The sequence below is a fragment of the Tasmannia lanceolata genome, unplaced genomic scaffold, assembly GCF_043159265.1.
Source record: "Tasmannia lanceolata isolate RefF3 unplaced genomic scaffold, GAP_Taslan_0.1 ptg000016l, whole genome shotgun sequence".
NCBI lineage: Eukaryota > Viridiplantae > Streptophyta > Magnoliopsida > Canellales > Winteraceae > Tasmannia > Tasmannia lanceolata.
This window is the reverse complement of record NW_027518693.1, coordinates 14,497,456-14,525,042: the sequence shown is the minus strand read 5'-3', so window position 1 is coordinate 14,525,042 and position 27,587 is coordinate 14,497,456. Positions and strand designations below refer to the sequence as shown.

Here is a 27,587-nt window from a genome sequence, read left to right as displayed (position 1 = left end):
GGTAGATCCTTTCACCTTCTTCATGAAAATTTTCTAAAGGATTCATTAGCCGACCCCAACTAGTTTGGGACAAAGGCTTAGTTGAGTTGAGCATCCTATTTAGGGTGTCGCCCATCTAATGACAGTTTGGATCATCCTATGGTATGGGCCATACCGTACTTTTTAATAATGTGAGGAGTGCGATCATCAAAATACGGTAGTGGTGAATCTTATTGAAATGTTCTTTTATTAACTTACATCATATTTTCCTTTGTCTTCTCTTATTTTTAACTTTATGCTTTATTTTTATTTTTTTTGTGGATAGGTTAGCTAGGGTTTGGCGGGACCCCTAGTAGTTATGTTTTAATTATATAAAGTCACAAAATAGAGTTTTAGGATATGTGGGTGTCAACAATTAGCTTTTTGGTACAAGAAAGGAAAATAGCAGTATAGAAGATAAATTAATGAATGCTCCTAATAAAGGAAATGAAATGCAAAGCCTCTTTAACCTGATGAGTCCAATAAAAACAAAGCATATGGGAACATTATAGGCAAATGGGCAGTAATGTTTGATTTCCTGATGATGAACAAATCAAAAGAACAAAGGGAATGTTTGATTTTCTACTAATGAGCAAATCAAAATAACAAAAGGCATATATTGTCATTGACTGTTTAGAGTTCTTCCATGTATATGCTTACCTTAATTGCTCACAAGGATCCACACAGTACTCACATCTTGCCACTTTCTTCACTTGGGCTCTTCGAAGAAATTCAAAGGATGGGTTCCACTCTTTCAGCAACGACTTCCAATTTTACTGAGACTGATTATCCAAAACCTGTAAAAAGAAGGTCGTATATATATTTATGAATTGGTTGTCTGCATGGTTGCAACGTCTGGGACCTGTTCATTTGCATCATCAATGACAGATGTCGTGATCGTGTGCCTTGTCCTTTCCTGCTGCTTCCTTCGGTTGGCTTCAAGAAAAATTAGGAGAGCATTTATATCAGCGGGGCTCACGCCACCCACTCTACTCGCTTGGCCTATAGTTTGTGGCCGGACCTGCAATAGAAAAACCATCATCAATCAAAACAGTACCATTACCATATTTTTACTCACACATAAGACCTAGGATGCATTCTTTTACACGTTAGTATCAATTCTGTTTGTGATTATTCTGTTTTTTCTCCTGGATTAGAATGCTCCAACAGTTGCAAACTTTGGAAACAATTAAAGAATAAATTTTTTAAATAAAAAATATTCAAAAAAAAAGAAAGAAACCATTACATCTATCAAAGTTAACAAATAGACAAGACATTTTTACTTGCACAAAGGGATTTGCTAGGGACCATCGCAGAAGGCATTTCACGGACCGGCTGTTGCATGAGAGTGCAGCAATATAGGATGAATTAAGTGAATAAGACAAAAAGTGAGCCTATGTGGCTGCACTCTCATGCAACAGCCAGTCCGCGAAATGCCTTCTGCGATGGTCCCTAGCAATCCCTACACAAAACATGTACCAAATGTATGTAGCCATAAAATTAGCTGTTGACGAACCTAATCAACAGTTCAGATAAGAAAATATAGTAAAAAGGGCAAAAAATAAGGGACCTCCTTCAGATCAAAACTTTCGAGGCAAATAGGTTACCCTTGGGAATAGATTATAGAATGCAATGGATGTTATATTTATGTCTTGATATTATCCCATGTATACTCCTATGGCTTTATATGATTACAATATAGGCCTGAAGGGCCAAGTGGCCAACATCTATGAAGACTGTTGGGGTCTTGAGAAGCAGCGCCGAAGCACAAAATAGAGATATACTGCAATATGAAAATTACATTGTTTATGTTTTAAATTTAGAAAATCTCATATGTATGCAAGAGAGGGTTTTTGATGTGTTTTAACCGTCCCATTCATTTGGGAAGGATAAATGACATAAAATGCCCCTCAAACAAACTTAACAATCACATTTTAGGAGCAAAACTGAAAAAAACCAGACAATGCAGTAAATAGGGGGTTCTGATTTTTTTTACCGGAATTTCCATGCAATCCTGGCCAGAATTTTTGAAACACCAAAATCCATCCAGAACAAACAACAATTTAAAGAAATCCAGCCAGAATGTTTCATTTTGATTTGTATTCTGGTTTACATTCTGGGAATTCCGTTCAGAACAGAATGGAATGGATAACTACGGTGCGTATGTGTGTGTGTCCCTCAATATGATGGAAAATGTCAATGGGGCAGCACCACATGAATTCGTGCTTTATAAATTTATTTTACAAATCACATGCATTGCAAGCAATATACCCTCATATACATTTAAACCATCACATGTGGCATTGTAATATTTGATATTTCTTTGCTTCAATTAGATGTGATAAAAAATTATCAGGAATGAATAAAAGGTATTGTGAACACCATGCCAGTTCGAGAAACTACAACCAGTACCAGCATGGATGTGTGTGCATTTAGGTGAGCACGCATGCTTGGGTCAAGTTTATTAAAGGATAACATGTGGGCTCAACCCATGTTTCCCTTTATAAATATTCTGGTTAGTAACAGCTCAACTGGGATATTCATTTTAACTAAAGTGCATCTCTCTTTTCATCATTTTTCACTAATTAATGTTTTCTTCTTATAAGTAGTACATGATAGTCTAAAGATTTCTAGTAAACTTGTACATGAAAAAGCCTTGGCCAAAGGAACAGATAAAAGCATATTTAAACAACTTAAATTAGATAAAAATGTTCCAATTGGTAACATTCAAACTTTCGAAGGAAATGATATCTTTCTTCTTTTTTTTGAAAAGTGACAATATTTCATTAAAATTAAGGCAGCAATCGGGACCAGGAGTCTCATTCTGCTTTACAAAATATTAAAGGATAAAGGTATGGGCATTCCCAGGACCAATTCGAAGATGCAAAAAAGAAAAAATACAATGTCCTAAACTCGAAGGAAATGATATCTTGTTCTCTGTATTTCCATGGACATAGGATTTAACAAATATAATATCATTTCTCTCCTACATAATGGGGCTGTTTGGATACGTGGATTTTAGAATCCAGGTTTTAGTTTGAAATAGGTGTAAACAATCCATTATCCTGGGTTTTAAGTAAGAAATCTAGGTTTTAGAAATCTCTCCCCGATCCTGAGATTTCTAAAACCTGGAAACACGGGATGATCTCCTACTCTCTCAATCGACGGAAAGAAGGGCAAGAAATCAGGAAACGACGGATGGTCTCCTTCTTCTCTCGCCTCCCATCCGGATTTTGAGGAAATCCAAGATTCTAAAATCCGCATATCCAAACGGCAGGAATAGGTATTTGGAATGCCACACACCTTGGAAAGTTTTTCTCGTGCTTCCAGAGATAAAGTTGCCATTGAATAGTAATCCAGGTCCTCTGGAAGTGGTCTATATTGTTGGCGAACAATCTGAAAAATGAAAGAAACATCCAAATTTGGTAATTGATAATGATTTACACAAGATCCATATACATATCAATGTCAAAAATTGTAGGTCAACTGGCAAAAATGAGAAACAAGGTAATGGGTTTGGCATGAGCCACAACAACAAAAAAGGGCGTCCCAGTGCATGATGCTCCCACCATTGCGGGATCTGGGGAGGGCTAGAAGTACGCAGCCTTACCCCTGCTTTGTAGAGAGGCTGTTTCCGTGACTCAAACCCGTGACCACCAGGTCACAATGGAGCAACCTTACCATTGCGCCAAGGCATGAGCCACGACAATAATGAAATTTAATCAATTACCAGCTGACCTGTTGGAGTTGGCTCTGCTGGCGTAAAATGAAACCCTCATACTTGATATCAATTTCCACACATTGTTTCTCCATCCTGTTTAGAAGTTTGTTTCCAAATCCATGCTTATCAAGGATGTCATATTGTATATGTGGCTTTTTTAGAAGACTCTCTAGTGTAGCAAAGTCCCTGACCGGTTGGCCAGATAACAGAGTAACATCAGCAACTATCTCTTCCCCTGAAAGAAAATTGCCCACATCTTAGCAACTTGTATTTCCATACAGGAAAATTTTGAACCTCAAATTCATATACAAATGTGAATCAGATGAATTAATTATAAGTAGTCAAGTACTATTTGATATAAGAAAACTTCTGAAAAACTAATACAAAGCTAAGGAAACTAAAATGCTAATAACCTGAAACCCGAACAGCCTTTAAGCGTTTTTTCTCCTCTGAAATCTTGGCTTGCTTGTCTTGGTATAGTTTCCACCGTCTGTCATCTATCAAACCGATCTCCCTTCCCAAAGGTGTAAGACGGCTATCCGCATTATCAGAACGAAGAAGCAATCGATGTTCTGAGCGGCTGATAAGGAAAAAATTATGATTGAATACAGCATGTAATTAATCTTCATTAGCAAAAAAAAACAAAGGCCAAAGTGTGAAGATCATGATACAACGCACATGAAAATCTATGTACTAATGATTTAAAAGCTCGAGAACCACAATTATTAGCATGCATAGCAACATTCAAACTATTCTTAGTTTCTTTCTCTATGTTTTGAGAAATACAATTGAATGGCAGCTATATAATTATGATTCATGGAATAATTAAATGTCAATTTCGTGAATTGGGAGTATGAACCCTCTTGAACATTTGTATGATAGATCAATTAGCATATGTGCTTAACAAAGAGTTATAGAGAAGCCATGACCGGTTGATCACTAGCAAGTTTGGAATGATAAACATCTATTCACCAACTTGGAGCGGGAAGGGGTCTTGGGGTTTGTGATTGGTGGCATACTTGTAACTAGTTCCTACATTATTTCCTTAGATTATTCTATTTCATTAATTGCAGGTATATAATTAGGATTCATGGAATAATTAAAGGTCAATTTCATGAATTGGGAGTACGACCCTTTTTCTCCCAAAAAATCTTCTTTCTGTCTTCCCTTTCTTTTCATCTTCACTACGACATAATCATGTAAGGCCCTTAGTAAAATAGTATGGAAGACCAAAAGCCAAATTTGAAAGTCAAAACACCCGGTAATTATGAGGATAGATTACTCACTAACAAAATAACATCACTAGTAAACATAGGCAATACATGTGAACTATTCAATTATGTGGGAAAATATGAATCACTGGTGAATACTACGCATTGCAAATGATCTTTTTCTTTTCTTTTCTTTCACTCTTCTCTTTTTGCATCTTAAAGTGAGAAGAAGAATGTGAAATAAGTGTCCTAAGTCCTAACCTTCAAATCCAAAAGTTTTCACATCGAGAGTCAGTTACAAATTGCTTTATAAAAGCATTTTAATTCATGTAGTCGCAAACAGGCTGCAATTTAATATTAACTCATGAATCCCGAATGCATCGAGAGACATCATAAATGTTATAAATTTGTGTAGTTGTCTCAGTTTTCCGGTTTGAATGATTGTAAAACATTACAAATGTAACCTATCTCTATTGTTCCCTGTTAACATTGATTGTAAAAACTGCAGGATATATTGTCATATTTGTCATTTAGAACAACACACACCGTGATACCTTGTTAACATGCGGTAAGGCTCTCGAAGGTCCTTTGTAACAAGATCATCAATCAATGTCCCTATATAACTGCTTTCCCTCTCAAGAACTATGAGGCACTTCCCACATGAATGTCTCGCAGCATTAATTCCAGAAATAAGACCCTGTGTACAGAATAAAAAATTCAGACAAAGGGGTGATCAAAATATCTAATGTAAGAGTGGGGAATGAAAATTAAGTTTTATTAACTAGAGGCCAGAGCCATAAAATGCTACAGTTTGAAATCAAATGGTCAGAATAATGAAATAATACAATCACACAAACAGATAAAATCCACAAAATGTTGACACACAAGCAAGGATTTAAATTTCGGTGGAAATATCGAAATTTCGTATTTTGGTTGGGACCGAAACTGAAATCCACAAAACCCGAAATTTCAGGCAGAGTACCAAATTTCGGAAAATGTGATTTTTTAAGTTTGTTTCCAAGATTTCGGCCGAAATTTTGATGCATTAATGAAATTTGCTCCTTTTTTTACCGAATTTCGGCTGAAATTTCTTTCGGCCGAAATTTCGGTTTCGGCTATGTACAAAACCAAAACCGAAATTTAAATCCATGCACACAAGTATAACACTCCACATAAATACCTGTGCAGCAGCCTCTTCATAGCCTGTTGTTCCATTTATCTGACCGGAGAAGAAAAGTCCTTCAATTTTTTTTGTCATAAGAGATCTGGCACACTGATATGCCGGTAAGAAATCATACTCTACGGCGTAAGCAGGCCTCAGCATTGAACAGTTCTCAAGCCCAGGTAATGTTCTCAGCAGTGCCAACTGCAGCCGCTCAGGTAAACCCGTCGAGAACCCCTATTTAGGAAATAAGTAAATAATATCATTTATGGTTGAAAATGTTATAGACAAGCAGTAGGTTGATTGCAATAGGTAGGATGGAAATAAAATCTCGATGACACTCATACTGCGTATGTCTCAACAGACAGAAAAGCAATAAGATCCAAGTCATCTAATAATAATGGATTTACTTTCTAGCATCGTTTTAAATTTCCACTGAAGCCGACACAAAACAACCGAAGTGTTTTTGCTTCCATCCCCACTGAAATGGAAACACATATCAAAACCAACACCATAAGGGTATTATTGGTATATTATACCCGTATGTGTTACACAATTATATTTATATGAATTGCATATGAAACATGGTTTATGCATTATGTATAAATATTTATATGAATTAAATATAAAAAGTGGTATATACTAAATTATCATGCATGCGAGACTTTTGCATGTCATTAGGTGTTCAATGTTGTTAAACCGGTATGAGTGGTTTATTACTTACGTGATGGTTTTTTAGTATGTGTTTGTGCTAATTCTTGCACTTCCTGAAGTTTCATCTCAAATGTTCATCATTTACGTATGTTTCCATATGTTTCTGTGATCTCACATGTGAAATGTGTACCCAATTCCGTAGTTTATTGGATCAATGATTTCATTGTGACTATTAGCTTTGAATTAGTGCCATTAGTTATTTGTGTTTGTACGAAGACTTCTTGGGAAAGTCTGCGAAGTTCTTGAGAATTCCTCCTTTGGTGAAGTAAACAAGGTCCTGGCTTGTTAGTGAATGTACTATAGTTGTACATGTAATCAGGTATAATTCAAGCTTAACGCATAAATTTTTCTAGTTCATTAAACTTTATGTATTGAAGTGATTTTCATGCATTTACATCAACATGTATGTGGACATTCTTCTCCAAAGGGGCTACAACAGACGTACACTTTGGAGGGGATTTTTTTTTTGGAATGGTAATGTACACCTTGGAGTTTGACAAGATTCTTTCCTGTCTTGGGCAACAAACAACTTATAATCGACCATGGACCAAAATCCCATTTAGAAGCTAGTAAGGTGAAGAATCAGGAGATCGAGATTTTCACAAGATAGCAACAAAGGAGCAATTGTTATTTATTTTGGACAACTCGTAAAGAAAAAGAACATGAAGTTATTTTTTATGGGGTTCTTATATGATGGATGCACATATTTTTCAAAAGAAAAATAAGAGCAGCACAAGTACAAGTGAGGGTCACTTGCTCTAAAGATATAAACCATTTATTTCTTAGGCCTCTTTTATGGGGTTCTTATATGATGGGTGCACATATTTTTCAAAAGAAAAATATGAGCAGGCACAAGTACAAGTGAGGGTCACTTGCTTTAAAGATATAAACCATTTATTTCTTAGGCCTTGCTATGGATGGCCATGGAGAAAAATCCAACCCATTGGAGAATTCTAAACTTCAAATTTCCACTAAATGGACAGTGAGAAAAATATAAAAGCAAGGTTATGTATTCACCAAGAAAGCCTCTACAAATTTGTCCCCCTCCTGTACCTTTTTCTTATATCAATAAAATTTAAGGTATATATATATATATATAGGGATTTGCTAGCGTCCATCGCAAAAGGCATTTCGCGGATGGTCTGTTGCATCTGACGGCAGCCACAGAGTGAATGAAGACAAAATCTGCTGAAAAGTGAGCCTCTGTGGCTGCTGTCAGATGCAACAGACCATCCGCGAAATGCCTTCTGCGATGGATGCTAGCAAATCCCGTATATATATATATAGAGAGGAAAGTGTTTCTACTCGGTCCCCTAGCTAAGCTTATCTACTCCTCCCTTTAAAAAAATACAGTGGGCCCACGCTGTTTGGATGATCCAAAGCATTCATTTGATAGGTCTTAACATAGATAGGGTGTGCCCAAAAAATCAGCACCAAAGGGTCATCCTAGCCCTTCGTTTTGTTGGGCACACCGTGTCCATTCTGGGCACCACAAGGCACTACAAAATGAAGGGCTAGGATGACCCTTTGGTGCTGATTTTTTGGGCACACCCTATCTATGTTAAGACCTATCAAATGAATGCTTTGGATCATCCAAACAGCGTGGGCCCACTGTATTTTTTTAAAGGGAGGAGTAGATAAGCTTATCTAGGGGACCGAGTAGAAACACTTTCCTCATATATATATATATATATATATATATATATATATATATATATATATATATATATATATAATATAAACCCGCTTAAGATATTACAAGGATGCCCCCATGACCATCCACTGAGAGGCCCTATCAACTCACATATTAAAGACCATCTAAGTTAACTGCGTGATGGACCCTGTCTAATAACCTTCAACCTATAATGAATATAGCTTCATATGGTGGGCCCTATCTTCAAAAGTACAATAGAAATGCATAAACCCCGGTCCAGCTTCATGTCATTGATATACCATGTGTAAGCCGAGTAGTTGAAATCAACCTTGCCAAAGATGAAACTTGCTGCGCAATACAATAGGATTATTCCTTGTAAGATTGCTTCTTCTTTTTTTGAATAGTAGCGAAATTATATTAATAAAGCACGACCAAGCTGGTCAATTACAAGAGGAAGAGAAAGATAAAGGGGAAAAGAAAGGTACATCATAGAGTATAAAAGAAGACCAGACAAACAATAGAGAATCATGGGGGAAGATCGTCGAAAAGGGCAAGAGCATCCATAGAAACCCCCTCTATAGCAAGCCGGTCAGCAATATCGTTAACTGATCGGTGAAAATGCAGAAAACCCACAACGGCATCTCCAATAGGGACCTTGATTTCGTCAAAATAACGATCAAACCTCCAGGGATGCGAAGAAGTTCCCTTCAACCACCAAATGACATTTAGGGAGTCCCCTTCCACCACTAGATTACCAAGCATCTCCTGGCCCAACAAAATCAATACCTGATGAACCGCCTGGACTTCCGCCTCCGATGCATCCGCCACACCAATCGGCCCCGCAAATGCGCACACCACCTCACCGCTCTCATTACGCAATATCCTTGTAAGATTGCTCACGAAAGAAACCAAAATGACACGAAGGCAGTAACACACTACAGAGCCTAAATTATATATACATCATCCATATGATATTTTGTAAAAAAGACAAAATTGTGCATCTTTAACAAGTAATTGAATTCCTAACCAATAATATAGATATGGCCTAAATTACATATCGGATCTTACACGGGAACAAAATTAATGAACATATGATCTCCATTGAACATGGAAGGCAACACAAAACAAATAAACAAAGGCCAGCAGCATGCATTTCCTTTCCGAAAGGCAAAATGGATAAAACAAATTATCACACAAATTATTTTCTTTCTGGAAGAAAAAATAGATAAAAGAAATTAGAAAAGCACATGTATATAGAGTATGGCACACCTGCACGTAAATTTCAGGTACATTTCGACCCTCAGGTTCAAGAAAAATTTGATGAGAATCTTTATCGTGAAACCTCACTATCTGAAAAGCAAATCATTTTAATCATTTCATGAGATTTCCAATATATCAACCGTTAAACACATGATTTCCACTAATATTATTATGAAATGAACATTAATACGAATACCACAAGACAAAAATGAAGATATCTATTTCTGTACCATTAAATATATCTTCTTTTGTTGATAAATCAACTCTCGTTTAACTAATCAAAATTAAACGACAATGATATCATAATAAAAACACAAACAACAGTTGATATTTGGCACTTGGTTTACAGGTGATTCCGTGCATCCATAGGGATTAGTCCCGCTCTAAATGGGGTCGGGATACCCTATGTCATCAAAAAAAAAAAAAAAACAGTTGATATTTGGCACTTATAAGGTAATACCAAAAAGAGTGTTAGCAATGGGAATTTCATCAGAATAAAAGTCTTGGTTTCAACATATCCATAAAGAAGAAAACAGTGGCATGGGATAACCATGAATATTGGCTAGCCAAACCATAGCACGTTATTGTGGGATGCATTAGACTGCCACAGGTAACTGTAACACTGAGTGTTAAGTCATAAAAATGTGGACCCCAAAGGTAAGTTATTGAAAATCTATGCCACTACGAAACACCCATGTATCTGCTTCCGCTCCCCATGCATGATGTGTGCACCTCCTAGATAATTGATTGAGGAGCTAAAGAGAGTGTTAAAATATCAAATGGATCTTTAGTTATCATTTCTGGAAGGAAAAGTAATAGATCTTTATTCCTCATCATTACCATGTGTTCTACAAATACCATTCTCTCCTTGGGGCCATTTGGATAAGCAGATTTTAGAATCTTGGATTTCATCAAAATCGTAGATGGGAGACGAGAGAAGGAGGAGACCAGCCGTCGTTTTCTGATTTCTCGCCCTTCTTTCCGTAAGCAAGAGAGTAGGAGATCATCCCATGCTTCCAGGTTTTAGAAATTTCAGGATGGAGGGAGAGATTTCTAAAACCTGGATTTCTTACTTAAAATACAAGATTCTAAAGAGAAGTGAAACGGACGGTCTCCTTCTTCTCTTTCTCCCATCCAGGATTTTGAGAAAATCCAAGATTCTAAAATCCGCGCATCCAAACGGCCCCCTAGTGTTCTTTTTTGGATGGTCTTAAGTCTTAACATTTGAGTTGCAGAGTAACTTTCTATCACTGTCCGTCTCAGGACTTGGATACGAGGAACATCATCATCCTCCATTAATTTTTACTCAATTATGTTGTCAATACAGGGCAGATGATGTAAATGGCCCAATCGCATTGGTCACATGTCTTTTCACTAGTATTTGTTTACCATTCAAAAAAAAAAACTAGTATTTGTTTGGTACTTCCTAATTTGTTTCAGTGAATTTCCTTGCTTTAAACAATAACGGAAGTATTGTTCCCTTTGAAACCGTGCAGTTGGCAGTAGGGCCCCTACCCTGCTACTTTTGCTTTCGACTTCCATTACTTTTGTTTCCTTCATAGATAATTTTTCAAGAACCACGTGGATCTATCTTATAATGATTAAAGATGAAGCGCTTCGCATCTTTAAAATAACATGATCCAAAATCAAATTTGGACAACATTAAGCTACTTCGATCTGACAATGGGTGTGAGTACAATTCTCATGACCTGCAATGGTATTGACTATTGACTATTGAGTCTCAAACTTCTTGTGCATATACTCAAAGAGAAATTTTGAAATATAAAGAGATTTATTCTTACACATACTCAGAAATTGAGAAGTACAGTAGTAAACTTGGGAATAAAACACTTAAAGAAAAAGGTATAATTGAAAAAGAATATCTTGCAGGATTGGAGTCGGTAAGAACTATAGAGAAGCAAGAAAACATGTGACAGCAGTGAATAAGAACACTTTCTGCATAGCCTTCCAATTATTGGGTGTCACATAATACTACAACGTAACATTTTAATTCCAATTTCAAAGAAATTATAGTTTGTTCATTATTCAGGCCACTCAAAGGCATAAAATAAAGATGTTGGTCCAAAACCAATACGATTCCTAACAAAGTCAATTTTTACTGTTACCTGGGCGGGAAACTGAAAGGGCAAGAAATGTACGTGACCTGAAGTGTTGGCCCACAAATAAGGAGAAATGTAACTATGGAACCCCATCCGACAGCATAAAGATATGCAAAACACGTTTAAACTTTAAACTCAAGCAGGCACTTCAAGCTATCAATCTGAATGACGTCATAAATGAGGCATCGTGCAGTTCTTAATGAGCATAAGAACCTGAAAATAAAGGGCACCTTATCTTCAATAGACGGACAGTATCTTGGGCCCTTAGCTTCAACCCAGCCTCCATAGGTCGGGGTTTCATGCAAGTTCTCTTTAATAAGTTGGTGGGTGCTTTTTGTGGTACGTGTTATATAGCAGCACATTTGTTCTCTTTCTATGTAGAACTCTGGATCAAAACTAAACCAGCTTACCTGTTTAAGAACTGTTGGCAATCAGAAATACTCACTAGATAATTGTATAATTCCTTAGCGGACAAGTTGAAAAAATACTTAAAAACAAAAGCAGGTGTCGAGAGAAGGTTTGCTTGCAAGTGATACAAGATAAAACTACCTCTTCGTCCCCATGTTGAGGTTCCAATCCAGAGAAATCTATACTCCGATTGTCAACACGTGCAGGAGTTCCTGTCTTCAGCCGATCAGTTTCAAAACCCAGATGTTGTAAGTGCTCCGTGAGTCCATGAGAAGCCGACTCACCAGCTCTCCCAGCAGGCATAGACACTCTACCAACCCATATTTTACCACTCATGAAAGTGCCTGTTGTGAGTATAACAGAAGGAGCATAAAAGTTCACTCCAAAAAAAGTTCGGACACCTTCCACGTTGTCATTCTTGCCTACCAAAATCTCGGTTACCATGGCCTCTCTAATGGAAAGATTAGGCGTACTGAAAAAAATTACACCATTGATTACAATAGAATACATGGACTACAAGATATAGATACAAAATTAAGTGTTAGATCTCACATCATATAGAAGAGAAAACAGTGCTTTGATCCATTGAACTACTAATGTTTCACAAAGGAACATCATAAACCTTAATGACAAGGAGAAATTTCAGGAAGAGAATCATCTTTTAGATAAATGATATGATAGAATAGATATACACGAAACATGCCGGTTTCGTGTGTGCCTGATAATTTAGTACATGCCACATTTCACATACAATTCATATGGAAATAATTATGTGACATATATTGGTACAGTATATCACGAATATACATACGGTTTTGATTTCGATGTGGGTTTCGGTGGGGAATGAAACGGAAACATTCGGGTCATTTTGTGTCGGTTTCAGGGGACATTTAAAATCATGATCAAAACAATAGAATGAAATTAGAGAAAAACCAGAATGAAGTATTAAGCTATTCACTTGCCTTTCAACAACTCTTCTCATTTCCATAGCATATTCCCTCTTATCAGTTTGTGCACGCAAAGCCTGAACAGCAGGACCTCTTGAAAGGTTGAGAACGCGCTTTTGTAAGTAACACCTGTAACAAAGAAGTTGGATGAGATTAACTAATAAACAAGTAGAAGTGGAATGCAAAACAAGTTTTTGTTTGCGAAAATGATGTTTTTGTAGCAAGATTCCATATTACGAATTTACCAATAACAAATTGAATCATCACTTTGGTCGGATCAATGCATATGTCAAAAAGCAACAGGAAACAAACAGTTGAATTATGCACATGAATTTATACTATGTTAGAGGAGCTACCATACATTACACACAGAGTACATGAAAGAATATTTGTGTGCATGAGGGTATTCCAATATATACTTAACTAGTGCATGGTTGACTAAATGTGTGGACGGTCATAGAAGGGATTTTGTTTGCATGATAGGCACACTTGATACCCTTTCTCAGGAAGTAATCCAATGGATTTAAGTAAGTCCCCTGGTAGTCGTCTTAACCTTCCAGATACATCAAATGTCAAAATATCCAATTTGGCCACCATTGTAAAACAGAAAAATGAACGAAAGATGTAGACTAATATAGATAATTTCTCCATTTTAATCAAAAGCCCGTTTTCTCAAGGATCCACAAAAGAAGCCTTTTATGGGTTTTTGAATTCAAAGGCCTAACAAATAGTATTAGATCCACCAGTGACTAACAAACTACAAGTTCCTATTAATGATAGTGATCTTCTTGAAACAATATTAGATGGATCGTTCGTCATTGGCATCAAATAACGCTCCAGACAAGGGTATGTACATAAGGGTATCTACAAATACATAGAACTTAAGGGGAGAGATGATCAAATAGCTCCACTAGGGTCCTAATCAATCCGTCTCTAGCCAAAATGATCAGCCTCAGCACTGGCAAATCTCCTAACATGTTGAAATAGTACTGGGAATCCCTCCAACCGCTCATGGATTTCTTCGATAAAGTCCACAGATCTCCAAGGGCAGGTATTCTGAGATCCAACCATCTGATCACACTAAGGGAGTCTCCTTCCAACCATTCAAAAAAAAAAAGAAAAAAAAAAGAAAAGGGAGTTCCCTTCCACAATCAATCAATCTAAAAATATGTTGTCAGAAAATTGAATGTCATGCAACACCATCGTTACTCCCGATTCATTGGAATCCCGCCCACTCAGTCAACCCGAATCCATCTCTTTGGAGACCCACAACTCCCGCTGGCCCGGATTGTGAATACTTGAAATCATAGTTTTAAAACTCCCCGAGTCGACTCCCTTTTACCTTGGCCGCGTTCCACATTTTGTGCCGCATCCTCGTCGCGTTCTTGGCCGCGTTCGCGCCGACTCGACAAGGATTTTTCTTTGGCCGCATTCCACGCCGCAGCAGCATTTTTAACACTACTTGAAATATCAAAGTTCAATTTCAGCCAACCTGGGCCAAGAGTGACCACTGAGACAATGGAGTATCGGTCTTCTCCACACTAATGCACACCTTCCACAACCATCTTAGAGTGTAGCCAGAAATGAATCTGAAGCAAGGTAGCATTCTAGCCTTCTTATGGTACGAGCAATCACGTTTAAACAAATGAGGTGGGAAACTTTTACTTTGCCCTTGAACACTTGATTGTTTCTCTCTGTTCAAATTATCCATAGGATAGCCAGTAACATCAAACTCTGTAGAATTTACCCTCTTTCCATCCAAGGAGCCAGCACCCAACTATCCACAAGCTCTTCCAGTCAGAGAGGAAAAGCCTGGTTGATGCCAAAACGAACTATTGTGCAGTTCCACACCTCTCGCTATCCTACAATGGATAAAAAAGGTGGTCTACCAGCTCACCAACCTCTAAGCACATCACAAAATGATCAACAATTAGAAATCTCCGGCTTCTAAGATGATCAACCTTCAAATCTTATCCAGAGTCACAAACCACCCGAAGGCACACACCCTAGGGGGCTCTGGAATCCTCCATATTTTGTTCACTGGCAAGGTTGGCAAGGCTGGCACAAGATAGAGATAAAAGGATTTGATGTTGAATATCCCCAACAGAATTCCAGATCCAGACCATTTTGTCACCTCCGTTTCTCTTCAAGAATATGGAATCTAGAGTATTTAAAAACCTAGCTACCGAGTCCAACTCTCTGTCAAAAAAAAACACTGAAACCTCACATTCCAAGATACCTTGCCAATAACCCATTCAAATAGATAGAAAAGGCCACTGATACCTTTCATGAACCAGGTCTTCAATTTCAGAATGTCTCTCCACATTGTGATTCCATTGTTTCTATACCTATCATCCGAGATCCATCTGCCATGATTAATCCCATATTTATGTTCAGTAACCCGAGTCCATAGAGATTCCTCTCTTCTCTGAACCTTCACAATCACTTCCCAAGTAATGCATAATTCATTATTTTGAGGTTGTGGATGCCACTTGCCAAGCTAATGGGGATCACAGACATCCCTTGCAGGTTTATTCTAGGGGGGCCTCACTCATGGGCCCACGTAGGGATCACATTTCATCCACAGACTGATGGTCAGACAGGTCGTTAATTGTAGCTTGGGTGATTTATTGAGATGTCTTGTAGGCAACCATCCAAGTACGTGGGATCTTTTGTTACCGACTGCCAAGTTCACTTATAATAGTTTTGTTAATAGGACTACTAGAAAGGCCCCTTCGAGAGTGTTTGTGGCATCAACCCTTGTCAACCAATTGATCTTATACCATTACCCTCTGATACTCGTCCATCTGAGTCAGCCGATTCTTTTGCCAGCACATCCGTGACCTACATGCTGATATGCATCGTAGGATTGCTATGAGTAATGTAAGGCTAAGAAGCAAACCACTGAATTATACATGCCATGGCCTATTCCTCATTCTCCATGGCAAGATGTAAGCATGGATTTTGTCCTTGGACTGCCTGGGACAGCTAGAGGGCATGACTCCATACTGGTTGTGGTAGATCGATTCTCACAGATGGCTCACTTTATTCCGTGTAGCAAGACACGATACCACATTCTTCACTCTCCGGAGGAGAGTTCTTTTCAGCAGGGGGAGTTGATGAGAATCGTAGACGTCACTTGTAGGTTTATTCTAGGTGGGGCCGCACTCATGGGCCCATGTAGGGAACTTTTTTATTAGTTTTAGGGTTATTTTATTGTTCTTAGGATTATATTTTGGGGATTAGTTGGTATTATTAGGGTTATTTTAGTCTTTATTGCTTTTATGGCATTTTAGCCAACATGGAAGACTACTTTGCGTGGTTTGGAATGTCTGATTACCATCGTGTGCAGTTTTGCAAAATGAAGTTAGTGGGATCTGCCAAGCGGCATTGGCAAAATGTCCAGAGAAACCTAGTGCGTTTAGGAGAACCTGTATAATCCAATGTTTTGCTTCTTAGCCTTTTCCAATTGGTGGGTACGACACTGGGGCACAATGCGCATTGCATCTTTCTTTAAAGATAGCCAATAAAATCGATCCTCGACCAACGCGTATCTCTGGCAAAGGGTCCTGCTAGGCCTCCGGCATGCAATTCCCAAACTAAGAAATCTCGAAGCAAAGTACGGGGAATGCAAAGGCTAAATCCTCAAAATAGATAACCATCTCGAATTAAGAAATCAATGTGATCTCGACGGTTACCATCCCGGACATCTTGAAAGATGGTTGCAATCATGGGCCCACATAGGGATCTTTTTTATTAGCTTTAGGGTTATTTTATTGTCCTTAGGAATATTTTGGGGATTTGTTGGTATTATTAAGGTTATTTTAGTCTTTACTGCTTTATGGTATTTTAATCTTTTAGGGATTCTTAAATGCTTATTTATACACCATGTTATAGTTTTTTGTTAACTTTTTTATGATTATTGATTGAATTACAGCTTCATTGAGATTTCTTCCTCCCTAATTCTTTCGTATTGTCTTCTAGAATTCTTAATGTAACCAGTTTTTTGTTAACTTTTTTATGATTATTGATTGAATTAAAGCTTGATTGAGATTTCTCCCTCCCTAATTCTTTCTTATTCTACTTCTAGTTCTCTTCTTCGTCTCTTCTTCTTCTTATTTTCTCTCCCTAGCCAACATCACAAGCCCTCTAGTTGATTTAGGTTTGCAGATGTCCTCCCATTTAACCAAATGTACCTACTTTTCTCATCGCCCCCACCCAGCCCCCCGTGCGCAAAAGAAGGAAGTTTCTCTACGGTTTCTCAATTCTTTTGCTAATCGAGCATCTAAGCATAAAAAGATAGTAAATGGGAAGATTAGAAAGAACTACCTTTACAAGTGCTATCTTGTCCCCTGAGAGAAATAAGATATCTTTTCCACGTTGACAAGCATTTCTCCACTTTTTCAATGATCAGATCCCAGACCCTTTTTCTTTGGTTTACCATCGCAAAAAGGAACACCTAAATACTGGGTAGGGAAAAAATTCATGGTGCATGCACGAAAAACTGCATGCATGTCACTTTCTTCATTGGTTAGGTGAGTGCCCATCAATTTAGTTTTGCCAAAATTATTCCTCTACCTAATTACAACCTCATAACATTGAAGAATGACCTTTAGCTTCAATGCTTTGTCCTCCTCTGCCTTATTGTAATGAGGGTCTCGTCAACATGCTAAAGCTGAGTGACCTCCATACTCAGATTACCCACTTGAAAGCCTTTAATGAGAGATCACACCGCCTCCCCTTATCAAGCATTCTGCCAAGAGTTTCCACCATCAATGTGAATAGAAAAGGCAATAGAGGGTCACCTTGCTTCAATCCCCCAGAAGATTTGAAAAAAAATTTAGGGGATTCACTAACAATGATTAAGAACCAAGTAGAAGACATACATATTTTAATCCACGTTATCCATCTAGATCCAAAGCCCATCTGATAGCCCCCGTATCTTTATCCAACACTAATTCCTCATGAAAATCTTTTAAAAAGCCACTAGCTCACCTTCACCAAGATTCTAAATTTCGGCCGAAATGTGTAATTTCGGCCGAAATTTTCAATTTCAGCCAAGGCCGAAACGAAATTCACCGTAAATTGTTTTTTACCAAATTTTGGCAAATTGAAATTTCATTTTCTCGCATTTTTTCAAGATTTCCACTGAAATTTTAGGGATTTTCTACCCAAATTTTAGGAGTGCCGAAATTTTTCACTTAATTTTACAAGATTTCGGCCGTAATTTCTACCGAAACAGAGATATTTTGATATCGGTGGTGGCACAAAAACTGAGATTTAAAACCTTGCCTTTCACGACATCCCAACAGACCTGGAAGAAGGTGAGGCAAAAACCATCCGGCCTCGGCGCACGGTCTCATTCCATTGAAAAACTCCCGACTCTGATCTTCTCTTCCTCAAACAGATTCTCTAGAAATTCTCGATCTGATGCCTCAATTTGATTGAACTCAACTCCTGACGAGGAGGGGAAACAATCTTCCTCTGCAGTAAATGCCTTTAAAGATTTACAATCTCCTCTAAAATCTCCTTGTTTCGCATCTAGCTCCCTCAACTTGCAGATAATTGATGCGATTGCTTCTTCTTTTTGCCCTAGCCATCCCATGAAAATAGGTAGTATTTTTTTTGAATGACAAAGTAGATCATATTTTATGTCGTGGTTACTTCTCTTTTAGCTAATCTCTGCTTTATTACAGCTCTTTACATTAGAATTAGATTGATTTTGTGTATTGGCGCATTGGCATTGTCGTGATAGCAGTATGATGTATGTTAGCTAGATGAGACTGGCTAAGTATTGTGAACCTTTCTACCACCAGGTAACCTCCATATAACTCATAAGAAAAGACATCGAAACATTATGATTGCAACAAGAAAGATTCAACATAGCACCAATAGATAAAACCACAACAATAATAACACTACTGCTAGAAGGAAACAAACTAAAAAGGGTATAATATAAGACATCGAAACATTATGACTGCAACAAGAAAGATTCAACATAGCACCAATAAATAAACCCGCAACAGTAATAACACTACAGCTAGAAGGAAACAAACCAAAAAACATTATGGAAAAAAAGAATGAAAATATTTCCCCCAATCAGTGAAAAATAAGTTGACAGACATGTTACAAACTGTAAAGCAGTTAAACCAGAGTTCGCAACCAATCTTCTAGAACCTTAAAACTCAAGATACAAAAAAAAAACAAAGCAAATAATCACAAGAAACACACTTAATTATCACGAAACAGAAGAAAATAAGTAAATGGGAACACCGATGACAAAAGGACCCGCAGTCAAATGGTTCTTGGGAATATTACCTATCAGCCATTTTCCCAATTTCACCTCCAAGTGCATCTACTTCATGTACCAGTTGAGATTTCGCAGGGCCACCTACAGCTGGATTGCAAGGCTGTATATCATAAAATCAGGTAAGTAAAATCTAATCTTCTTTTTCACGTCATACAAAATTTTTCAGTACTTAAAAGCATGTCAGAGGGGATTAGATCAGACTCTTCAAAAAAGAACCCACATAAGGTATAAAGCTACTTAAGCAAAATATGCCAAATTTGGACTTGCAGAACTAGAAATGTAGAAATATGTGAGGAATTGGAAACTGAAATTTGTCTCCAATGCTAGATTACTACCAGTACTGAAAACAATTGACTGAGCAAACAAGGGATTTGGCATCTCCTAGAAGGAACAACTTAGGCTGGTGCATGGAAACTAACCATCAACAAGCCTCAATGCACACTAGGGGTTTCTTTTTAAAAAGACTGTTGAAGTCTTCATTTTTAGCATCAATTTAAGAGAAAAACCTATAAAACATTATGCATGGGGCTCCTTACTCCAGAGAGATAAGAAGGTTTTGTAGCCTTCAATAGGGAACATGCATTTTTTGGCATCCATTTAAGAGACAAAAACCTACAAAAACATTATTCATAGAACTCCTTAATCCAAAGAGCTAAAAAGGTTTTGTAGCCTTTAATAGGGAACATGCAGCAGACGATCCTTGAAGTTCAACATTAGTTCAGTGGGATCGCAAATGCAGAGAGGTAGGTAAAAGCACATACACCAACAAAGTGAGGTAGACATAGCATCCATTAAATTTTGACTTCACAACGAAGATGTGATCTACATTCTAGAATTGAAAAAAAAAAAAATGAACTTTCATATAATCATGAGGGAATGTCGACTTCCCAACAAACAGGGGCGATGCCAGAAATTTTGCACAAGGGGGGCAAAAATTATAGTAATTTTTTATCTATCTTAAAATTAAGATAGAAAAAATTTCTATCTAAAATTTTGCACAAGGGGGCAAAAATTATAGTAAATTTTGCACAAAGAAGGGAGATAAAAATGGTAACATTAAAATTTTAAACTTATTTTCTATCTTAGGGATGATTGGAAAGAGGGGCATATTTTTTTAAAAAGGGGTAAGCAAAAAAAAATATTAAAAAATAAAGGTATATATTTTTTTTTTCCAAAAAATAAGGGGGGCAATTGTCCCCCTTTCCTTACAAGTGGCATCGCCCCTGCCAACAAAGTATATCTTTGCAACAACAAAATATGGCAAGAATATTGCTCTTGTACTACAATAAGATTGACCGAAAAGAGAAAGAAACTCGTTATAGCTCAAAAAAAAAAAAAAAAAAAAACCTGCCACGCAATGCGGTCGATATTTAGAGTGAGTAAAAGAGTCTTTGCACCAAGACGAGCAGATGCAAGAGCCGCTTCACATCCTGCATGTCCACCTCCTACGACAATAACATCATATCTTTCTTCAACAACTTCAACGTGATTTTGCCGGTCTACACAGATCAAATTTGAGAAAAATTATTACATGTCCTTTGATTTAAAAAATGCACTTTCCCACCTTCCAAATTGTTAAGAGAATAATAGATATCGATATCGCCACAAAATTGATAACCATACATATTTGAAAAAACAAATAAAAGAGGAGCAAAAGAGAAGCATTTTTCTCAACAAAAAAAAAAACCACAATACAAGAACACAAATTATCAAATGAAAGCAAGCCATTCTCAAGCAAATTAATCAATTCAACCAGTAAAATCAAAGCATTAAGGGGTTGAGCCTTTAGCTCCACTGGTAAAGCTTATGTTCTTCAACCCTGAGGTCGGAGGTTCAATGCCAGCTTACCTAACCCAAAAAAAAAAAAATCAAGGCATTCGATATGATACTCATTGTTTATGTGTCATATTGTTATATGGGTGTTTTAGTCCTTGACTTCATCATTTTCAAAGGGTATTGCTGCAATTTAAGTACGTTATGTTAAGTGAAGAAAGCATACGCGGTAGAGCTGCAAGCTACACACCTCCACCCCCTATTCTGTTCTTTTTTTCTGTTTATTTGAATGGTGGTAATTTCATTAATGGGACCAAGATGGTCAGAGAATACAAGAGGAGAAAATATATACAATCAACAGCTCAGAAGATCAAGGTGGAAGGAAGTCGTATTGTTCCAAGGATTCCAACTGAAATCCACTTTTTGCTAACTTGTCCGCCTCTCCGTTAGCCGATCTTCTAATGAGACCAAACGAGATCTTAGAGGTGCCGACAATATCTTTAATCTCATTGAAGAAGTCAGCAAAGCGCCAAGGGAAACATGACAGCCGAATAACCACCTAATAACATTAAGGGAGTCATCCTCTTTTGTTCATGTTTACGTTTCTCTCCCCTCCTTTGGGAACCATTGCAATGGAATGGGAATTTTGAATTGTATGAATCTTCCTGATTCATGATGAGATAAGTTATTTGTTTGAACGTTGTGATTGGTTTTTTACCGAAACAGTTACCTTCTTATCTTCATGAATATATGGAATGTTTCTCAGTGGGTATTGCATAGATCTTATGCGGATATTAATGGAGCCCATCTCTCAAAGTAATAAAGAAATGGAATCTGTCTGAGGTATGTTAAGAAGGTGAGATCAGTTTATGAGAATAATTCGACTTCATTTCTGTTTGGTGAATGTTTGTAAGTGTTTGTGATAAGATCTCAGTTTTCATTCAATATGAGAATCCTAATGCTTTTAAATTGAATGGTGATACTTTAACAGTAGGTAACAGACTCAAAGGCTGTCTAGATATCTGTTTGGAGAAAAGCCAAGATGGTTCACTTTGGATGATAGGGTCCAATAACCGAGGGTTGACGATGCTAAGTATTGAGAATGGAAATTGGCGAAGCAAACTATCATGCAATGGCTTTTAAACTATCTAACTTCATATTGGACTGCTTTTTTTTCTCAAAAACAGCTAAGGAGATCTAGGATGCCATGAATGAGTTGTATGAACAACATAAGAATACAGCAAGGGTTATCATGTTCATTAAATCTGTCAGAGGGATATGACTCTCACGCCCTTAGAGGGAAGATCACCAACCCACTTCGAGTGATGGGTCAGTCCTCCTTTTTGCTACACAACTTCTGGGATAAATTTCTTCATTGATTTGAAAAATGCTACTTACATGTTATTTATACCAAATGGAAAACCACTTGGCAGCCACTAGACCACTTCCTCTAAAACTCCTACCCAAGCCAATCTAGAAACCTTAACCCTAATCTCTCAGAATCCAGGACAATCTAGAAACCTTAAACCTAATCTCTAAGACTCCAACCCAATCTAAAAACCTTAACCCTAACCACTAAGACTCCAAGCCAAAATAGAAACCTTAACCCTAATCTCTAAGACTCCTACTCAAACCAAACAACTATTGAGCATAACCTACAAACTACAAAATCTACACTGGTTTCTTCCACCCAAAGTGGGACCCATCTAGACACATAACATCATACAAAACCCAAAAACTCCTTGATATTAAAAATCCAGGTGCACGGCCAACCCAAAAAAGAGGGACCACACGTGAGGGGGAGTGTAGAAGTATAAATGATTAAATAACATAATCTCTAACAGCTTAAGCTCTTGGAGTAATTGGAAATTGGTTATTTCACATGAATCCGTCAAAGAAATTGGTATGTGCATAGATGGGTCCCGCTGGGGGCTGGAATAAATTAGATTAGATTTTGTAGTTTGTGAGATTTACTTTCTTGGTTGTTTGGTATATGGGTAGGATTCTTAGAGATAAGGGTTAGGTTTTATAGACTAGGTTGAGTAGGAGTCTCAGAGGAAGTGGTCAAGTGGGTTTTCTATAAATAATATGGAAGTACTCTTTTTCAAATTAATGGAAAATTTAGGGCTATGATATTTTCACTCCCCCTGCATTACATGCACGCCCCCCTTGTAACGTGATTTGACGTCAAAGAGCGTTAAAGTTGCCAACTTTTCACGTCAAATCACGTTATAAGGGAAGCGTGCGCGTAATGCAGGGGGAGTGAAAATACCATCTCTCTCAAAGTGGGTCAAGAGGCTAATCTTTCATTTAAGAAGATCAATCCTGTTGCGAATATATTTGGGTTCGTAACAGAAATGTCTGAAACAGTCTATCTAAAAAAAATCACAAACAATACTTGCTGGAGAGAGAAAGATTCGCATACTGGAAGAAGCGACCGTGTTGAGGTCCGAACAGGGGTCCACCGTAAGAAGCTCCGCTTCCGTACGAGACAGTAATCAAAGCGAACCGAGGCGATAAAGAGCGATTGAAAGCGGGGTGAGGCGAAGCGGAAGAAGCAGGAAATTGCATGAAACTTCCCACCATTTCAAGTTCCCTGTCAAAAAAGTTCCTTCTGAAGGATGGGATCCATGTGACCTCGATATCTGACCGATTGTAACACTCCTTAACCATTACATCCTTATCTGAAGCCAAAACAAACTACTGCGGAAAAACCTCCTTCAAAGGGATCTCAGTGCACCATTTGTCTAACCAGAACCTTATTCTATCCCCAGTATAAACCCTGAATCTAGTCCCTTCAAAAAATCTAGTCTCATCCTGAACCTTATTCTTATGTCTTTTAACTCAATTAAGTCTTAACTTAACTGATTTAAAAGAAAATCCCAAAATTTCCCTTACTGAAAGAAATCTATAAATACACTAAGGCCACGTTTGGACACCCACAAGATTCAGATTAGGATTTATCACATTTGCAGTTGAGATTTGGAACTGGATCAGATCCTTAGATTTCCAAATTCAGCTAGAACAGTGAAAAAAAATCTGATTTTCAAATCTGTTCTGCAAGACATTATTTGGAAATCAATATTTGTGGCAATTACCCTCTCTCTCTCTCTCTCTCTCTCTCTCTCTCTCTCTCTCTCTCTCTCTCTCTCTCTCTCTCTCTCTCTCTCCCTCTCTCCCTCCCTCCCTCCCTCCCTCCCTCCCTCCCTCCCTCCCTCCCTCTCCCTCTCCCTCTCCCTCTCCCTCTCCCTCTCTCTCTCTCTCTCTCTCTCTCTCTCTCTCTCTCTCTCTCTCTCTCTCTCTCGTACAACATGAGCATCGGGATGATTGATGTATTTTGTACCCAAAACTCATATCCAAATCCAAATACATGAGGTATCCAAACGTGGCCTAAATGATTCTTAAAAACAAAAAGAAAAAACACTTAGAAAAACTTGTGATTTCTCAATCCTTCTCCTTTCACTAAGTTTTTTAATCTTATATATGGATGATGGTGCTCTTACAGCTATTCTTACAGTTGAACTTTGTTGGGGTAAAACTTGCCACCAATAGGAAGTTGGACACATGGCACCAATAGGGAGTAAACACATGGCACCAAATGAAAGTGGATACGTAGAGGGCATCCAACCAATAGCATGTAAGGACTCTAATCTTTCTTATAAATAGAGGCATGGTCTCGGAGGTACGGGACTTTTTACCAGTTCTTTATTCAGCCACTTCCAAAGTACTCGTTAGAGAGCTCAGACTACTGTTGCCAGCTCTGACTTAAGCATCGGAGAGCCTCCCGGGGTCTAATCTCTATATGGTTTTCTGACCATTTGTTCGTGAGAGCGGGTCATCTCCTCATGCATGCTTCCAGCTGGGACCCACTAAACCTTAGGTCAGATTTCAGCGGCAACAAACTTCATAACCAAACCTAGGCTTATAATACCACATTCAGTTCTTAAAAATGGGTACACCATGAAAACATTGTCAGCTAAATAGCAACCGAAAAATCATTTAAGTGATATGAAAGACATTACTAGCAGAGAGATAGAGGAAAAATCAAACTCAAAATAAGGAATCAAGCGACATGAGTCAGAGATTGCCAGATTGGTTTAAAATTTTGTACAGAAAATGGATAGTTCCTACAATTTGGTGATGATGGAAGGAACATAATTTAAGTGCATCGACGTGGATAATATAAGATAACATCAAAATAGCCTCATTTACAAATAAGAAAAAAATGCTAGAGAGAGATAGAGAGAGGGGGGCATACTGGAAGAAGCGACCGTATTGAGGGTCCGGAAAGGGGTCCACCGTAAGAAGGTCTGTTTACGCACGAGGCGGCAATCAGAGCGAAGCGAGGCGATAAATGGCGATTGAAAGCGGGGTGGGGCGAAGCGGAAGAATCGAGAAATGCGAGGGAGATGGAAAGTTAGGGTAGCCATGCGAGCGAGCGAGGAGACCAGCACGAGGGGGTTGAATTCACAAAACACGGATAGAAAGCTTTCTCTTGCAACCCAACTCAGTCCAATTCTCTCTCGTCTTCCATGCCTGCGGCAATTTTCATTTTTTTTCTTCTTTTGGGCAATGTTATCTATAGCTAATCAGCCTATCAGTACAAGGGCGTGTTTCGTTGCACTGAAAGTGTGAAAATGAAAAGGTTTTGTGAAAGAAAAAAACATAACAGAATACAATTTTCCAATGTTTGGTTGCCCCTTTTTGGGGGGGGGGGGGGCGGGGGCGGGGGAGGGAAGACCCGCTTGTGTGGGAAGGGTCAATCCACTTTTGTGTGCAGGGAGTCAGGGACACAGAGTTTCGGAATAAATCTTTGTTGTTCCTTTGAAAAAAAGGGAAATGATATCAACACTCCCATCTTTTGATATCACGCTCTGCTCGCTTGTCTTTTAGTATTTAAAAGGCTGTCAAGACAAAACTCTTACAAGCCCATTAAATACTAAAAGACAAACAATAAAAGCGTGGATATCAAAACAAAACATTGAAGTGCTGATATCATTTCCCTTAAAAAAATGTGATTTACAAGTTGCATACCAGAATGAAGACCACCAGCTAGTCACTTGACCACTTTATGTATAACTCATACCCAAGTCAATCTATACACTTCTAAGGCCCATCAAATACTAAAAGACAAGCAATGAGAGCGTGGATATCAAAACATTGAAGTGCTGATATCATTTCCCTTCAAAAATGTGATTTACAAGTTGCATACCAGAATGAAGACCACCAGCTAGTCACTTGACCACTTTATGTATAACTCATACCCAAGTCAATCTATACACTTCTAAGGCCATGTTCGTTTGGGATTATGATAACCGATGGTGAGCCCTCAAACTAATTATTGAACTCAAAATGAATGTAATTTGAGTCCAATAATTGGGATGGGGGCTCACCAACAGTTGTCATAATCCCAAACGAACGGGACCTGAGTGGTGAAAGAGGAATTGAGAGTGGGAAATGGATAAAAAATCAGGAAAAATAGGATTGTAATTAAAGAGAGCTTTTGTTTCCTGGTTTTTTCGGGTTTTTTCTTGCCCTCTCCTCACTCAGTCCCTCTCCCCTATTACTCTCCCACCGTCGCTCACCATTGGGTAATATTTTAGGGAAAAAAGTCATGATAGCCAAACATGCCCTAAGACTCCCACCCATTCCAAACAAACAGTGAGCATAATTCACAAGGTACAAAAATCTAAAGTATTGTATTTCCCCGAGCGGGACTCACTGGAGCATAACATTCTACTACGTATAAGCCTTTTTATTGGTTAAGATCTACCTCAATGTCGCAATGGACACCTAATTCATAAGCTCATGCAGCGATCCCAGAATCATCTTGACTCCGGCTTTGAGGATATCTCGTGCAAAGACTTTCTTAACATTTCCTCTCCGCCCTTCTCTTCTCCCTTTCTTTCGTCTTCGATTCGTTTTGCTACAAGGCGTCATTTCGTATATCATCATCGGGGGTTGAGACAAGTCTAATTTTTCAAAATGTTCTCATCGTATCGTTCATCGAAGCTCTGTCATTGTATTTTGTGAGAATGATTGAGATGTTGACGCGCGGATGGCTATGGGTGCGGAACTTCTAATGGTGTTGACCAATTTGAGCAAAATGGTAATGCAACTGTCATTTAGTGAAGCTAAAAGCTTTTTGATCCCCCTTGTTGTCACCTCACAATGATCAATTGTTCCTCCGATTTGCTTCTACATTAACTTGAATTGTGATACTCTATATCAATTATTAGGAAACCAGATTGGGACTGGCTTCCAGCAAGATATGCGGGGTAGATTAACC

The 27,587-nt window shown here is 38.1% G+C and overlaps 1 protein-coding gene across 2 annotated transcripts; it reads right to left on the bottom strand.

Annotated features, from left to right (window-relative positions):
• Positions 1-459: 459 nt before the first annotated feature.
• On the bottom strand, positions 460-25,945 carry LOC143848373 (glucose-inhibited division family A protein). 2 transcript variants are annotated; one of them, XM_077357303.1, is made up of 13 exons: positions 25,557-25,945; positions 20,873-21,024; positions 19,534-19,625; positions 13,231-13,344; positions 12,410-12,740; positions 12,091-12,270; positions 9,750-9,830; positions 6,131-6,349; positions 5,505-5,647; positions 4,153-4,319; positions 3,757-3,974; positions 3,322-3,414; positions 460-1,039 (listed from the first exon to the last, which is right to left on the bottom strand). In XM_077357303.1, exons 1-13 carry the CDS (start codon positions 25,726-25,728, stop codon positions 842-844), a joined length of 2,160 nt encoding a protein of 719 aa, XP_077213418.1. In that variant the 5' UTR covers positions 25,729-25,945; the 3' UTR covers positions 460-841. The 2 variants fall into 2 exon arrangements, with proteins under 2 accessions (XP_077213418.1, XP_077213419.1); XM_077357304.1 differs by lacking the exon at positions 12,091-12,270.
• Positions 25,946-27,587: the final 1,642 nt, after the last annotated feature.

Coding starts and splice junctions, on each gene's coding strand:
- LOC143848373 (XM_077357303.1), bottom strand. CDS start 25,728: ATGGCTACCCTAACTTTCCATCTCCCTCGCATTTCTCGATTCTTCCGC. Junction 12,741..13,230: donor ATGAGAAGAGTTGTTGAAAG/GCAAGTGAATAG, acceptor AATTTTTTTCAG/TACGCCTAATCTTTCCATTA. Junction 9,831..12,090: donor GTCCGTCTATTGAAGATAAG/GTGCCCTTTATT, acceptor TTTGCTTTTCAG/ATAGTGAGGTTTCACGATAA.